Here is a 14,880-nt window from a genome sequence, read left to right as displayed (position 1 = left end):
CCCCGAAAGACCCCTGCCGCCCTGGGGGACATAGTGTCTGTGTGGTCACTTCCCACTTCCTGTTTACGGTGGTGACAAGGGTCTGTTTGGCTCCAGGTGTTGGAGTGACCCACTTTTTTTCTGGCGCACAGAAGAAGATCACACCGCAACATGCAACATTCGTCTTTCCCGCTGGCCTCAAACGCACCATGAGAGATGGCTGAATACCCACCTCCTCCCTGCCCCTCCTGTCACTATGGTAACTTTCACCAACCATCAATTGGCCTCGATGTTCACCTCTGTGTTCTCTCGCTCTGTTTTGTCACCTCCTCCAAATGTTCTGCTGTATTGTTTCCTCGGGGTGCGTTAGGAACTGAGCGTCGGTCCAACCATTTTTCACACTGGGAGTGTCCACAAAGTCTTTTAAAAAATGATCACGAAACGCACTTGACAAGACATGTTCAGTGTTTAGTCTCAGTGTGTTTAGTATATACAGTTCTGGGGGGAAAAATTAACAACCCACTGCAAAATCGTGTGTGAAATTATAATAATATTCTAAAAAAAAAAAAGGATTTTTTTTTTTAACTTTAATTTACTGGAAAAAAAAAAGGATTGTTACATTTTTTTAAAAAAAAATCATTTGCATCAAACATGATATGAACAAAATGACTGATGTCATTGCCACCGTTGATGAGCGGCAGGCAATCGAATACTTCAATTCACATTGCCCATAAAAAAAGGTGAATGAAACGAGGCAACAACAACAAAATGAATATCTACGTCTCATTTTGAGTTTTGTCTATTCATTTGCTTTCGTAATAAATGTGTTACATTTTGGAGACTTCATGGGCGCGCTGTTTCGCTTACATGCTAAACCGATGACTCGCCCCTACCAATTAAAAGCTCTGATATGATGGCGACAACAAAAACAAAAAGCCCATTTTCTTTCAAGAATGTAGAGCCATTTTTTTCTTCGAGAATAAAAGCCTCTTTTCCCATATGAAAGACAAAAAAATATTATGAGACAAAAAATAATGTATATTTAAATTTCACTTGTTCAATTATGACTTTGTTCCCATGTTAAACTTTGACTTTAACATCATAATATTACAATTTTATCTTAAGGGGTTCCACGTGGTGGTTCTGTTTGGTTTGAAGACTAGGAGGGAGGGGCGGGTGGGGGGGGGGGGGGGGGGGGGGGGGGGGGTCCTTGAAAAAAATTCTCCCCTGGACCCAAAAGGTTTAGGAAGCCCTTGTCCAGAGGAGCAGTCACATCCGCTTGGCGTCCTCAAATTCTGAAAGTCAAAGCACGAAAATGTGTTCCTGCGATTGGTAACCCGTTTGAGCATTTATTCTGGATATCTTCGATGTCCATCTTAAGGTCCCGGTACTGGCAGACTCTTTGCCCTCACTCGTAAGACAAATTTACACCCCTGGTAGAACGACTGTGTCTTACTGTGTTTTTTTTCCACAATTTGTGCCACTTATGACGTTATTGTACGACATCAGCGTTAATGTTGTTTTGTCCTAACGAGTAAGACAATTCATGGCACTGGTAGAATGACTGCGTCATACTAGTAATGATACCCACTCTTTGAAATGTACAAATTTGCATCATTGCAAATTTTTTTGGGGTGGAAGCTGTCCTCCATTATTCGCTGTTTTTGTGCTTAGGCCAAAGTCATGTCTAATATAAAAATATTGCTTTGGCGCCATCTGGTGGCATCTTGCTGCCAAGCACCTAAGCTGAACTGAGGGGAGGAGGTTCATTTAGTCAGGCCATAACCTGGTCCAAGAGGCAAAAATTGCTTTGCCGCCATCTTACGGCATCTGAAGGCAAATCTAAACTTTTTGTGGTGGGCGGATTTTCGCTACTCACAGCAGCACTTCGCGGGGGTTCACTGTAGGTGAGTTTTTCCGTGACAATAATGTGATGAAAGTTGTGTCAAGGTCGATTAATGGATTACATCGTTGATATTATTTCAGCACAGTACAACAGCAGTCCCCAACCTTTTTTGCGCCACGGACCGGTTTCACGTAAAGACATTTTGACGGTTCGGCATATAAACAAATACACGTCGATGCGGTGTAGTAAAATTGACCGATCAACTCGTCGAGTCGTCGGTTCAACCCCTTCCTACTAGTTTCCTACAGTTGCCTGACTGGTATGCAGAAATGTCAAATAGTAGTGGAAAGAACGGTACTGGTAAGACAGAGTTGTTCTACCAGTGTTCTCAATTGTCTTACGAGTGAGGACAAAAGGCGTACTAGTACACGGACCTCGGGCTGGATATCAAGGATACTGAATAAATGCTCAAGTGGCTCAGGGGGCCGGGTGGGCAAAAGTGTGGCTCAGTGGGTGTAATAGCCAAAGTAGTCGGCGTCTTTGTCGCACAGCTGGGCACCGCGATTGGGCGGCGGCGAGTTCTCCGTGCTGGAGGCGTAGGGCGACAACCTCCTCTTCTTGACGTCGCCCGAGCCAGCCTCAAACGGGATCGAGTCCACCGAGTCGGGCGACTTCACCGAGGTCGGCTCCAGCCAGTGCTCCTCGCCCCCGGCGCCGTCTTTACTCTTGTCGGCCAGCGGGAGGGGCTCCAGCGCGGCGGCGTGCAGCCTGGCGTTGCCGGGCGACGAGGGCGACGAGGACAGCGGGCGGAACCAGGCCAGGCTGGGGGCGGGCTTACTGGCCAGGTACTGAGGCGGGGCCCGGGCGGCGGTCCAACCCGCCGCGGTGGACAGGCTGGTGGAGGCGAACGGGTGCTCGGGATAGTAGCTGAGGCCCGGGTGCGGGGGGGTCTGCAGGGGGAAGGGCTTGTAGAGGGCGTTGCCGGAGAAGTCGCCCTCGAAGGACGACGCAAAGTCCAGGCGGTTGGGGGCGACGGCCTGCTGGGACGGCAGGTACCAGTGCGGCCCCGGACTGGCGGGGACGTCCTTGGGCTGCTGGCCGGCCGCCGCCGCCCCCGCCGCTTCTCGGCCGTAGAAGCGACTCTGGGGCAGGGGGCTGATGTACGGCTCCGACAGGTAGCCCGCGGGGTAGCAGCCCCCCGGCAGGAGGGGCTGGCACTCCGTGGGGGAGGGGGTGAGGCGCTCGGGGTCTGGCGGTGCGTACAAGCTAGGCGGGCGACAGAGGGGAGGAGGAAGGGGAAGTGGGGAGGGGTTAGAGAACTTGTTACTTCCTGCCCAAAAACCTCAAACATCTATTAAGTATCTGCACAAAGGACACTTAAGCGCACATTTTACCTACACGCTGTGTGTGTGTATATATATATATATATATATATATATATATATATATATATATATATATATATATATATATATATATATATATATATTAATATATATATATATATATATATATATATATATATTAATATATATATATATATATATATATATATATATATATATATATATATATATATATATATATATATTAATATATATATATATATATATATATATATATATATATATATTAATATATATATATATATATATATATATATATATATATTAATATATATATATATATATATATATATATATTAATATATATATATATATATATATATATATATATATATATAAAACGCAAATTAAATGACAATATATTATCGTATAGATTTGTATATATTACATATGTACAATTGACTACAGCTACTGCAATCAGTCTTTGCACTCGTCTCAAAATGAATAACGCTATTCGTAATTTTAACTAAAAAAAAAAAAACAATCAATGTAACATGGATGGTTACATTTGCTTAGTTTTACTCAAATTGAATTCCTATATAATAGATTTTTAAACTGTATAATACCTTATATATGCATCATTGACTCCACTGTCATCAATGTTTTTACTCACCTTCAAATTAATCACAGTATAAAAAAATGTTACATTGACGGTTACATTGGCTTGATCTTACTCAAATAACATTTTAATATATTTTTCAGTCGTTGCACTCAACTCAAAATGAATGACACTATTATTAAAAATGACAAAAACATTACATTTGACGAAAAAATATACTGTATATACTGATTCTATTCTTCAAAAATGGATATTGTTACGGTGTTGAATTCTTTGTTGTGTTATCTTGTTTTCAGCGTGTCATGTCTGTTGAAACCGCAATGAAAACAAGAATCTTATCTCATATTTCATCTTGTCTATTTTTTCTGCACTTATCCTGTCTCAGCAGTTGCTCGCGTTGTGGCGCCGCGGTCACAAAACGTACATTTATCTACATCGTTCGGAGTAAACGTACAGTAGTAATCCCCGTTCCAAAAAAAAAAAGTCTGCACACCCCTGTTCAAATGGCGGCTTTTCGTGATCTAAAAAAAATGTCAGGAAAAGCTTATTTGGGGTGAATCCGAGGCACTTCAGTATGAATGTGATTGGTTAATTGTGAACACAGCCACATCCCACTTATCAGCGGGTGTGCACACTTGCGCGACCACATTATCCCAGTTGTTTCGTTTTACTTTTCCTCTTGCAAATTATTGCTGTCAAATGTTCAATGGAGTTATATAGTTTCAAATGAATGGTGGAAGACGTTCTGAAATGATTTGTCTTGTTTTGTGGCGCAAAAAATGTGGCATTTGAACAGGGGTGTGCAGACTTTTTATATCCACTACAAACCTATTTCCTCATACTCACGTGTCATAACTGTCACGGAAGCCTTTGGCAAAGGGGTTATGGTCTATTTTTAATTGTGTGATCTGTGAGAGGTGGGAACATAACGAGAGATAATAATTAAAACAGCGTTGAACATCGCGTTGCTTCACCAGCCGGGCGAAACTTTGACGCACGTCGGCGTTCTGGTAGGCGGTGACGGCGATGAACTGCGTCTCGGGGAAGACGAAGGTTTGCGCTTTGGAGGCGCGGAAGGCGTCCTCGGTGCCGTCCTCCTTGGCCTCCACCACGTGCAGCCGCGGCTGGTACTTGTGCAGCGACTGCAGCACGATCATCTGCGCACGCGAAAACATTTCCTTTCGTTTGGATCACAAAAGTGAACAATATTTCAATTGATCCGACGCAAACCTAAATGTAAATTGCATTTAACTCCATCGTAGATTTTGTCGATGCGCCACTCTAATTTGTTTTCTTCTAGTGTCAGCTCATAAACAAACGCACATTACAGCAGTAAGTTATTTTCGACTGTTTATATTGAACAAGCAACAAAATGCTGAATTGATCACTTGATCATCTTTGACACATACATTGCATTTTAAACATGACCTCCAATTAAAAGTCAGTCATACGTTGTAAAATGATGTTAAAACTTACATCAAAATTCAATTTCACATATGACTTATGAAATTGATTATTATATTCACATTAACAGCCACAAATGATTCCAATGTAAATGTAGTTTTTTTTAAATACAAATACAATTAATGAAGTACAATTACACATTTTAGATACCACTTAAAGTAAAGAGAAAAAGAAAACTTAAAATTGAAATCTAGCCATCAATCGATTCTATTAAACCTGCTGATTAAATTAAAAAATGTAATTAAAATTGATAATTTGGCCATCGAGTTACCTCACTATTTATAAAATGAAGAGATATATAAAATCTAAATTCATCAATGTATTCATTTCATGTTGTGTTTATGACTTGAAATCAATGGATTAATTAATACATTTTAGATACCACTTATACAATTTTAAAATTATGTTAAAGTTAAAAGTAGAGCTAAAATGCACTCCTCCATTTCTTTTTATAGTACCTTTATATTAAAAATGTAATAAAACAAGTCGAAGACATAAATTAAAACACATCGATTCATTCATTTTATATTGTGCTTATAAATGAATTTTTAAGTTAAAATAATATTTTTAGATATCACTTTTGAAATGTACAAAAAAATGGAAAATCCCCACTGTACCCATTTTACATTGAGCTTAATCGTGTTTTGGGTTTTTTTTGTTTTGTTTTTTTTTTTAAGATGAAATTTAAATTGAAATACAAATTGGAAAACCAAAATCAACCAAATTGTCGAGCTGAATGTAAAACGCTCGCAGGTCGGCGTTTTGTACCTGCGCCACGTTGTTGGTGCCGCCCTTGTTGTTGGTCAGCTTGAGCTTGCTGAAGGACACTTCCTGTCTCATCCAGTGGGCGCCCGTGTTGGGAGAGTCGGGGTGCACGTACGTCCTGTTTCCTGCGCCAAGCGCCGCAGCCGTCAAATGCGTCTCCACGATGCCCGCGCGTGAAGCGGCGACCGTACCTGGCATGTTGCCCTCCGCTTTGCCGCACTGCACCCACTTGCCGCCCTGGTAGCGCCAGTGGTGCTGGTCGCCCAGAACCACGTCCACGTACACGTTGTAGTGCGCCGACGGATCCAGCGAGCTGATGTTGAAACTCAGGAATGGGAACATCCTCCTGGAAAAGAAACAGAAAATACATACAGTATTTTAATAATCATGCTTAATTGCAGCGGCGTTGCTAGGCGCCCCCCCTAAAAATGTCTTAAGCCCCCCCAAAAAATGTTTGGCATATGTGTGGAATTTGTGTGAATTTCTTTGAGTCTTATACCCCCCAAAAATGCCGACCCGAAATCGTTGTACACAAAATGGGAAATAACATAATTATTGAAAATAAACAACACATTTCAATCCGCACCGGCAACCAGTCAGGTGATTGTCTGTATGTTCCCTCCGATTGACTTGATCACAATTCACCGGCCAATTGGAAGGGTCTTTCCCCAAGTTCATCTCGCGTCACTTTAAGGGTTCACCTGCTCTCGGTTGCCCCGCCCTTTCCCTCTGGCGCCAGCCAATAAGATTCGTGCTCAGCCCACCTGGGCGTGGTCTTGTCCGTGTAGACCAGGGGTGTCAAACTCCAATTCACGGTGGGCCGAAATAAAAAACTGGGCCAAACTCAATATTTAATGAAAAAAACGTTTCCCTTCTGTGCAGAAATGTAGCGTAAAGTAAAGTTGATCATATGGCAACCAACTTAAATTTTGCTTCAACACTGAATCTGGAATAGGCTAATTTACAGAAGTTTAGCTTGAAGGCTAAAGATGCTAGGGAAGCCAGTACAACTCACAATAAAAAAAAAAACATTTGCGCTGTACATGTATAATTACATTATTTTTTTTATTATTATTTTTTTACTAACTTTTGTATTTTATCACATACAATTTAAAAAAAAGGAAATACAACTAAGGAGGAGGACTCTTAAATGTAAATGCTTCAATAACAGAGCGGGCCGAACATTATTGTTAGCGTCATAAAATAGTTGCCTAAGTCGTATTAGAACAAGACAGAAACAGAATGTTTAGCAAGCACGTTGGCATTTTTCGTTGATTGGGTAACAGTAAGTTTAAATGATGCTATGAGGCTAACGTTATGCGTGGGAATCGCTTATCGTACGCGAGGAAGTTTGTTTCGTGTGCTGATCGTGGCGCATGTTGACAGCGCTGTTTAGCCGGATGTGAAACGTGCTCATGCAAATGAATGTAATTGTTCCCCCGGGGCGCGTTGGCGGCGTCGGAACTAGTGAGGTGCGTAAAGGCGGGGAAACGTTTGTCGCGGGTCGCCGAGGCACCTGAGGGGCGGCCATTTTAGAGTCGCCTTGCGTTAGCGTTTCTTTGTCGCTAAATAAGCTCCAGCGCGGGAGTTGAGACTGCGCTATTTATAAACAGCGTTTGAGGCTCGCTCTGGCGATTCATCCCATTTTATCTGTTGATTTGGATCGAGGTTTTGAGCAGTAAAGGGGTCAGCTGTTGTGTTTCAAGCCAGCAATACCGTGACTTTTCCGTTTTTCACATTTTTGTTGCTTTACAAGTTAAGAGCCGAGGCACGGTTCTTTTTCAAACACACAAAATGCACACAAAAAAAAAGAGATACAAAACGCAAAATGAGCACACTCGCGAAGGAGCTGCTGTAAGCCACAACTCACGCCCAGACACTCGCACACAGACTAAAAGACTCCAGCTACTGAGGTCACTCACTAGGACACGCCCCCTAAAGGCACCCATTCAAAACACGAATACTACAGTTGTTACACTTATAAAACCAATATATTTTCTCATGTTTTATTATGTATTTACATGAGCTTTAACTCATGATTACTTTAATAATTGAGTAATCTGTTGATGATTATTTTTTGGGGTTAATGAATCAGATAAAAAAAAACTTAATTTTTCTTTTTTTTTAAAAACAGGACATTATTTCAAATTGACAGTACACAAAATGCACAAACATGAATTGATTACGATTCATTCACCGGGTTGGTCCGTAACATTTCAGAAAAGATGTAAAAAATGTTGATCATTGTTTTCCAAAATAAAAGGCGACGTTTGCAAATTTCTTATTTTGATGAAAGTTTGATTTTATGGAGGATGAGTGCAATCTGAGGAAATTTACTGTTCGAGAGGCTGAAATTTTGAGGATTCGCACAAGTTTAAGTCGAACAAGGTCTCTAAATGATCCAAATTGCTGTCGGTTAGTTTGGTAATCGATTAGTTGTTGCGTAATCGATTCTTTGTTGCCACTCTAGTTTTTACACAATACAGTGCTTTTTTTTTTTTAAAAAAAAGAAAAGAAAAACACAAACCGAAAAAATTGCCGCGTTTTCTTCAGGCTGGACCAAATTAATGACATTTCAATTCATTTCAATAGGAAAAATGGATTTGATTTGAGTACCAAGCTTGGTCAATGGGGAAACAAATTACTTGTAAGTCAAGGTAGCAGTTTCTTAAAGAGCATACAGGTACCGGCTTCCCAACGGAACATCTCGGAAGGGAATCAAATCTGCGAATCTTCCGCCCATCTGACACCTGACGCTAACGCCGAACGGCGGTTCGTCCGTCAGCGCGGACGCTCCCGTGTCCTCGGAAGTGCGGCGAGGAGCTCGGGGAAACGCGCCGGCAGTAGGCCGCTGACATTTAGGAATGATAGTACGGCAGAGGGCGGAATGTACGGGAGAGGAAGTGGATATCGGGCGGGGGGCGAGGGGGGGGACGCTTCCGCACCGGCGCACCCGCTGATGCGTGCGGACGGGAGCTCAGGTCGGCTTCTTGTCAGCGCGTGCGCTCGCTCGCCTGATCGTCTGTGACCGCGACGTGCCAGGCTGCAGCTGCCGCCGCCCGCCGACACTTCAGTCTGGCGTCCAGGCGTTGGCATACCTCCTGGGTTCAGGGTCCCCGCACAGGTGAGATTTTTTTTTTTTTTTTTCCGAGGAGCCTTTTACAATCCTAAATGGTCGGGATGTCCGATAGCACTTGGGGAACCTATCCTCCATTATTTGGAGTTTTTGTCCTCAGGGCAAATCCCTGTCTAATAGAAAAGTAGTGCTTTGGCGCCATCCTGTGACATCGTGGTGCCAAGGAACTATGTTGAAATGACAGGAGGAGCTTCTATAAGGGAGGCATAGCCCTATCGAAGAGAAAAGTAGTGCTTTGGTGCCATCATCATTGAGGTTTTAATGGGTGTCGGTAATAATTGGTTTGGTATGTTTGTGTGCAAGTCCTCATACGTAGCTATGCTACTTTAGCTGTCAAAATACACCAAAAAAATAATTAATCGATAACATAAAATGTGTCTATAATTGTCGATTTGGGGGATATTTTGACAAAAGCATGCCACGGGCATATTAATAACCCCGAATACTGGAAAAAAATGTACGTATGGACGAGTGGTGGACTTGTTGACGTGAGAAAGCGTTTGTTTTGCTACCCGACGAGGCGCTCGCTCGCTCGGCGTTTCTGCGAAGACGAAGCGTGAACAGGAAGTGACTGTCAGAACTCGAAATGGTCGCACTTCTGCTTTTTTTGGGCGAGGGGGAGAAGAAGAAGAAGAAGAAAAAGACTACCTAATATTTAAATGAAATATTTTCACGATGACTCACGTTGATTATCGTCAGGACTAAAAATAAATGAGGCACCCACTCCAGTTTCCCCACTTTGAGTGTGAAACTCCTGTGGGAAGACACCTACAATAAAAAAAAAAAAAAAAAAAAAAAAGTATCATTTTTTTAATTTTTTTTTCATATTTCATAATTTGTTCTTCTAAAACAAGGGTGTCAAACGTATTTCCATCACTGGCCACATCTCGGTTACGCTTTCCCGAAGATTGCCATTCAAATCATGCAAACGTCACATTATTACGTAGCCGCAATTACATTACATTACACAGCTACGGATAAAAATGAAAAGACAAAAAAATAACACTGGACTTTTTCTTCAGTATTGCGACCATTTTTCATTTTCTATAAATACTATACACGTTGTACATGGAAAATATTTGTGATTTGGGAGTTGTTCGTAGTTTTTAGAAGAAAACAAAAATCTTCATTGGAGTCAAGCATATACTTATGAATAGCAAAATCAGAGAATTTTGCAGTGGTCTCTTCATTTCCCTTCGTGTTTGAAACAAATGGAATTTGAAATCAGAAATCATGGAAAACAATGCAAACTAAATATTTAAGCATTACACTTGAGACCAAGAACAAGAGTGGCCGAACTCCATGTTGTCCTTTTTTAGATTAGTGACTGAATGAATGAATGAATGAAGAGATAGATTGATAGAAAACCGGTCCAGATCGAGGTTTAGTTCCAAGTTGAACATGTGGCGACCAATCTTTTATCGTACTCAGCACTTTTCCTGATTCATCAGTGCAACTCCCATTTCCAAAATGAAAACACTCTTGGTCAATTTCTTCATTTTTCACAAATCAGTCAGTCCCCACGTAAGTCTGTTTTTCTTTCTTTTTTTTCTTTTCTTTTTTTTTACAAATTAATGACCAATCTAAAGTGTTGAAAATGGTTTGCTCTCTGCAACGATGCAATGTTAAAGGCTCAACAAACGTGCTGTTTTCTCGTTTTGTTTTTCTTTCTGGAGGATTCCGCCCAATGCCGGCAATACGGCAAAAGTGAAGAAAAATACCAATATGGCTACAGATTTTCGGGCAAAACAAAAATCCATTTCACAACAAATAGGAAGTGGACACACATTTAGTTGAGTTCGACGCCTGCATGTGTTTGAAAGGCCTTCCTAGGTGTGACGGCATGTCAAAGTGCTTCACGGAGAAGGACATTCTGGTTCTTCTGCATCTCCAGACCGATTGGGATGGGCTTGCGCATGAATTTTTATTTTTTATTTTTTTTTTAAACTTATTAAAAATGTGTGCTGGTGTGAAAGTCAAGTCGCCAAGGAGCTGGAAAGCCTCAAAGCAGCTTCAAAGGGGCTTCACCTTGTGAAGGGCTGTGAACTTTTCAGTCCCCGGAGCTTCTCTCAACTCTCCTCTTCACGTTTGAATCAGTACCTCCGATACCTTTATATGACTCAAACACGTCAAAGGCGAAAATTTGAAATTGTGCCTTTAAAAAAATAATAATGATCATAAATAACTTTTTGTTCTCCAAAATGTCACAGGTGTCATCGATTGTCATCTTTTTCCATCGTCATATTTTCTGCTGAGAACATTTTTTTCTTCTGCACACGAGATATTTTGAGGTTTGCGGCTTCTTTTTTTTTTTGTGCGTCATCTTATTCAGTTTTTAGTTGTATGTTGGGGGGGGGGGGGGGGGTCCTTATTCAACATTTCATTGAGTTGATATTAGATCGCGAAATGCTCTGAAAATATGAATCAAGTCAAACAAGCAATGAGTTGCTCTGTGAAAATTCAACCTGCAACTGTCATGAAAAAAAAAGTCGAATTCCAAAAGAAATGAAGAGTTGCCTCCCTCAAAACATCAGTTCGAGTTACGAGTTTCTAAATTCTTGAAAGTGAACGACTAATACAACATGAATGTGCACAATTCATATATTAAAACTGGATTTCAGTTGAAATTGTAAATAGAGTTGAAAAGACGAGCTTCTTCTTTTATGAGGAAGAATAACAAGAGTAACACATTTTTAGTTACATTTGCATTTTGAATATTAGCCTTTCTGATGAAGAATATCACATTTCTGTGACAACTTTTGATCCGGAAGCGTCTGTCAAAAAAAATAATAATAAGAAGAATAAAATCATCATCTGAATTATAATAGTTACTATTTTAAACATTGGAGCAATTTATTTTGGCCAATTTCATCTTGAATATTATGATTATGCGCAAACATTTCCATCAAACAAGCATGTGTGCCTCAATGCCATTGTATAAATGATAATAATTGACATGTAAAACAAACGCATGAATACATTTGAATTATTTTAAACACTTATTTTCGTCACTTTTACATATTATAGTGTTAATAATAATGATCATTTTAAACATTTGAGCAACTTTTTTTCTTTTAGTCACTTTGACATTTTGAGTATTATGATGAAGAATATCAAATATTTCTGTCACACAGAAATACACGTGTGCATTTATATTCATGAGCATTTTTAACACTGGAGTAGCTTATTATTATCTTGAATATTATGATTATGATGACGAATAGCCAATAGTTCTGCAAAAAAATCAAAAATACAAAAATAAAAAGTCTCAATAAGTTATTCATGATCATTATCTTTTATTTTTGCATGTCGAAGATGATGACGATGATCCTGACGCTAAAACAAATTGAGCAAAGTTACGTGATTGTTTGGGATTATGCAGTGAAGAAAGTTTGAGAAAGTTTTAAAAAGGTTAAAAGAAGGAACCTGGCGAGGGCGCGCCGGTGGCCGGTGGCCGGTGGCCATCTCTCACCTGCCGTGCTTGGTGATGATCATCTCGGTGTGGAACTTGTGGAACTTGGCCCACAGCGGGTAGTTGTTGAGCAGCGCCTGCGTCTTGCCGCACAGCTGCAAGCCGGGCAGCGGGTACAGGGCGGCCCGCTGGTAGCCCGCCGCCGCCGCCGCCCCGAAGCTGTCCGGCGAGGGCGGGTACGCGTCCCCGAAGCCCGGCCGGGCGGCGCTCCTCTGCGGCGAGCCCGTCGCGCCCGCGTACGCGCAGCCGCCGAGCGTCTGCGCGTAAAAGCGGGCCGGCTGCGCCGCTCCGAAGCCGCCGAGCGCCTGCTCCGGGTGGTAGTGCCGCTGCAGCGCCAGGGCGTCCTGGCCGCCCGCCGCAGAGTCCGGGTAGTAGAAGCGAGCGTCCTGGCCGTGCGGCTCCTTGGCCCCGCCGCGGTGGAGGTGTCCGTTCGCCTCGGGGCTCTTCGCCTCGGCGGCGCCGGTCAACATGCTGAGGTAGAGGTTGCCACCCGTGCCGCCCATTTGCAGCCCCCGCAAAAGTCATAAGTCTCGCGCGCGCATCCGAACACCGCCGGCCCGGAACCTCCAAACACGCCGACTGCGCGAGCGAACTCACTCACGTGTGCGATGTGTACGTTTGGTGCGCGCGCTCTTATCGCGGAGGCGTGGCCGCGGCGCTCTGCGCGTGCGCGCGCGGCATTAACCGCGTCACTGCCGAAAACGGAACTGTGTCATGCGCTCGTCACGTTCCCCGCATTCCCGACATTCCACGAGAAAATTCCCAAATGAAGAGATTTCAGCAAACTGTTCAACTCCTGCAAGAACACATGCGCAGCTGTTATGAACCACCAAAAAAATGATTTGTTTACATTTTTACTTTGTGCGGAACATCGCTTGGCCGAACCCGGAAAACAGGTTAGCCGACTAGCAGTAACTAACTGATGGTTTCGACCCGAACTTGCTAAAAAATAAACGATTTTCTTCATGATTGGTCTCTTTGCGCAAAAAGTGAAATAAATCAATATTTTATATGAATTCATTCATTTATCATATTTAATCAACATTTATACAAATATGACATTTATAAATATGAACCAGTGTCCAAAGTTTCAAACGTCAATTCTCACATTTGACGTCAACATTATTGCAGTTCAGCGTCAGCGCGACATTTTTGACAGAAATCGCATTCTCGAGCTATCGAAAAACGGCATCGTTACATACTGGGCGTATCCACCCAGACGGAGACGCCCCGAAAACAAGCCAATTTCACCATATCCCCAAAAAAAAAATAGGATCTCAAAACACATCTACAAAAGCAAACCGCAAACGGCAACTGTATTCAATTGCGAAGTTCGGATGTCCTCGCGTGGGTTTTCTCCGGGTACGCCGGCTAAAAAAAAAAAACACGGCCAACTCTTTTCCTTCAGCTCCATAAGCCTGCCCGCCATCTCATCTTCCTCGCTCGTATTTTAAGTCAGCTGGCGCCAGAATCCTCGCAAAGAGAGCGAGAGAGAGAGAGAGAGAGAGCGGTTGGAGATGGCTACGTTATGATAGCGAGACTAACGCGGTTATTTAAGTTACGGAGCTAGCGGTATTGCACGTATTACCGCGTGAGATAGTTACGCCAAGCGACTCAACGCCGCCGATTTGCGTGTGGCGAAGTCAAATCCGCGTCGGACCAACCTGTTACGTGTCAAGTTAGCACGCCGGGGGCTAACTTCGCTGCCACGCTAGCTTAGCGACTGCTATGATTTGCCCGGAAGTAGTGCTCACATTGTGCCCACCTTTACGTTGTGTCTGATAATAAGTGCAGTATGTATCTCGCTTAATGTTTCTGTGGAACTTGTAATCTGATTTAGTTACTTTTAAATCAATGGATCAGTAAAATAGCTTACTTTTGAAGGAGTAATCAGAATACTTTTTACTCAAGGTGATGAGCAACATTGGGCGTTGGCATGTAAATATCGCTCGTTAGGAGTCCCCGGAATGCCCGTCGGAGTGTCAGCCTGGCACGGTTTTCATCATTAACGCAGCGTATGTTTATGGCGATCTGCAGGTCGGGTGTGAAGAGGGCTCGGGGGAGGCTGTGAAAAGTGAGGGAGGAGGAGGAGGAACGAGACTGCAGACGTGTTTGGAAATGACGGGAAGAAAAAAGAAATAAATCGACACTTAGCAGAGCTCACGCACAGTGTGTGTGTGTGTCTTGGCGAAGTGCAAATGTGTTCTTCGGCGACCGACAAGCTGGCAGTTCCCGCGGCTATTATTAGCCGCT

The 14,880-nt window shown here is 42.6% G+C and overlaps 1 protein-coding gene across 1 annotated transcript; it reads right to left on the bottom strand.

The window, feature by feature from the left end:
* Positions 1–1,220: 1,220 nt before the first annotated feature.
* On the bottom strand, positions 1,221–13,130 carry tbx21 (T-box transcription factor 21). The gene is made up of 6 exons (XM_061706275.1): positions 12,628–13,130; positions 6,211–6,365; positions 6,023–6,144; positions 4,789–4,947; positions 4,637–4,698; positions 1,221–3,091 (listed from the first exon to the last, which is right to left on the bottom strand). Exons 1-6 carry the CDS (start codon positions 13,128–13,130, stop codon positions 2,332–2,334), a joined length of 1,761 nt encoding a protein of 586 aa, XP_061562259.1. The 3' UTR covers positions 1,221–2,331.
* Between the last annotated feature and the right edge of the window lie 1,750 nt (positions 13,131–14,880).

This window comes from Phycodurus eques, chromosome 19, assembly GCF_024500275.1.
Source record: "Phycodurus eques isolate BA_2022a chromosome 19, UOR_Pequ_1.1, whole genome shotgun sequence".
In the NCBI taxonomy this organism is placed as follows: domain Eukaryota; kingdom Metazoa; phylum Chordata; class Actinopteri; order Syngnathiformes; family Syngnathidae; genus Phycodurus; species Phycodurus eques.
This window is presented reverse-complemented; position numbering and strand designations above follow the sequence as displayed.

Bases quoted from the DNA above. Each gene is read 5' to 3' on its own strand.
- tbx21 (XM_061706275.1), bottom strand. From the start codon at position 13,130: ATGGGCGGCACGGGTGGCAACCTCTACCTCAGCATGTTGACCGGCGCC. The intron at 4,948-6,022 runs GTACAAAACGCC...TCGCGTGCGCAG, and splicing joins GCACCAACAACGTGGCGCAG to ATGATCGTGCTGCAGTCGCT. The intron at 3,092-4,636 runs GTGAGTATGAGG...TCGCCCGCCTAG, and splicing joins TTCCGTGACAGTTATGACAC to CTTGTACGCACCGCCAGACC.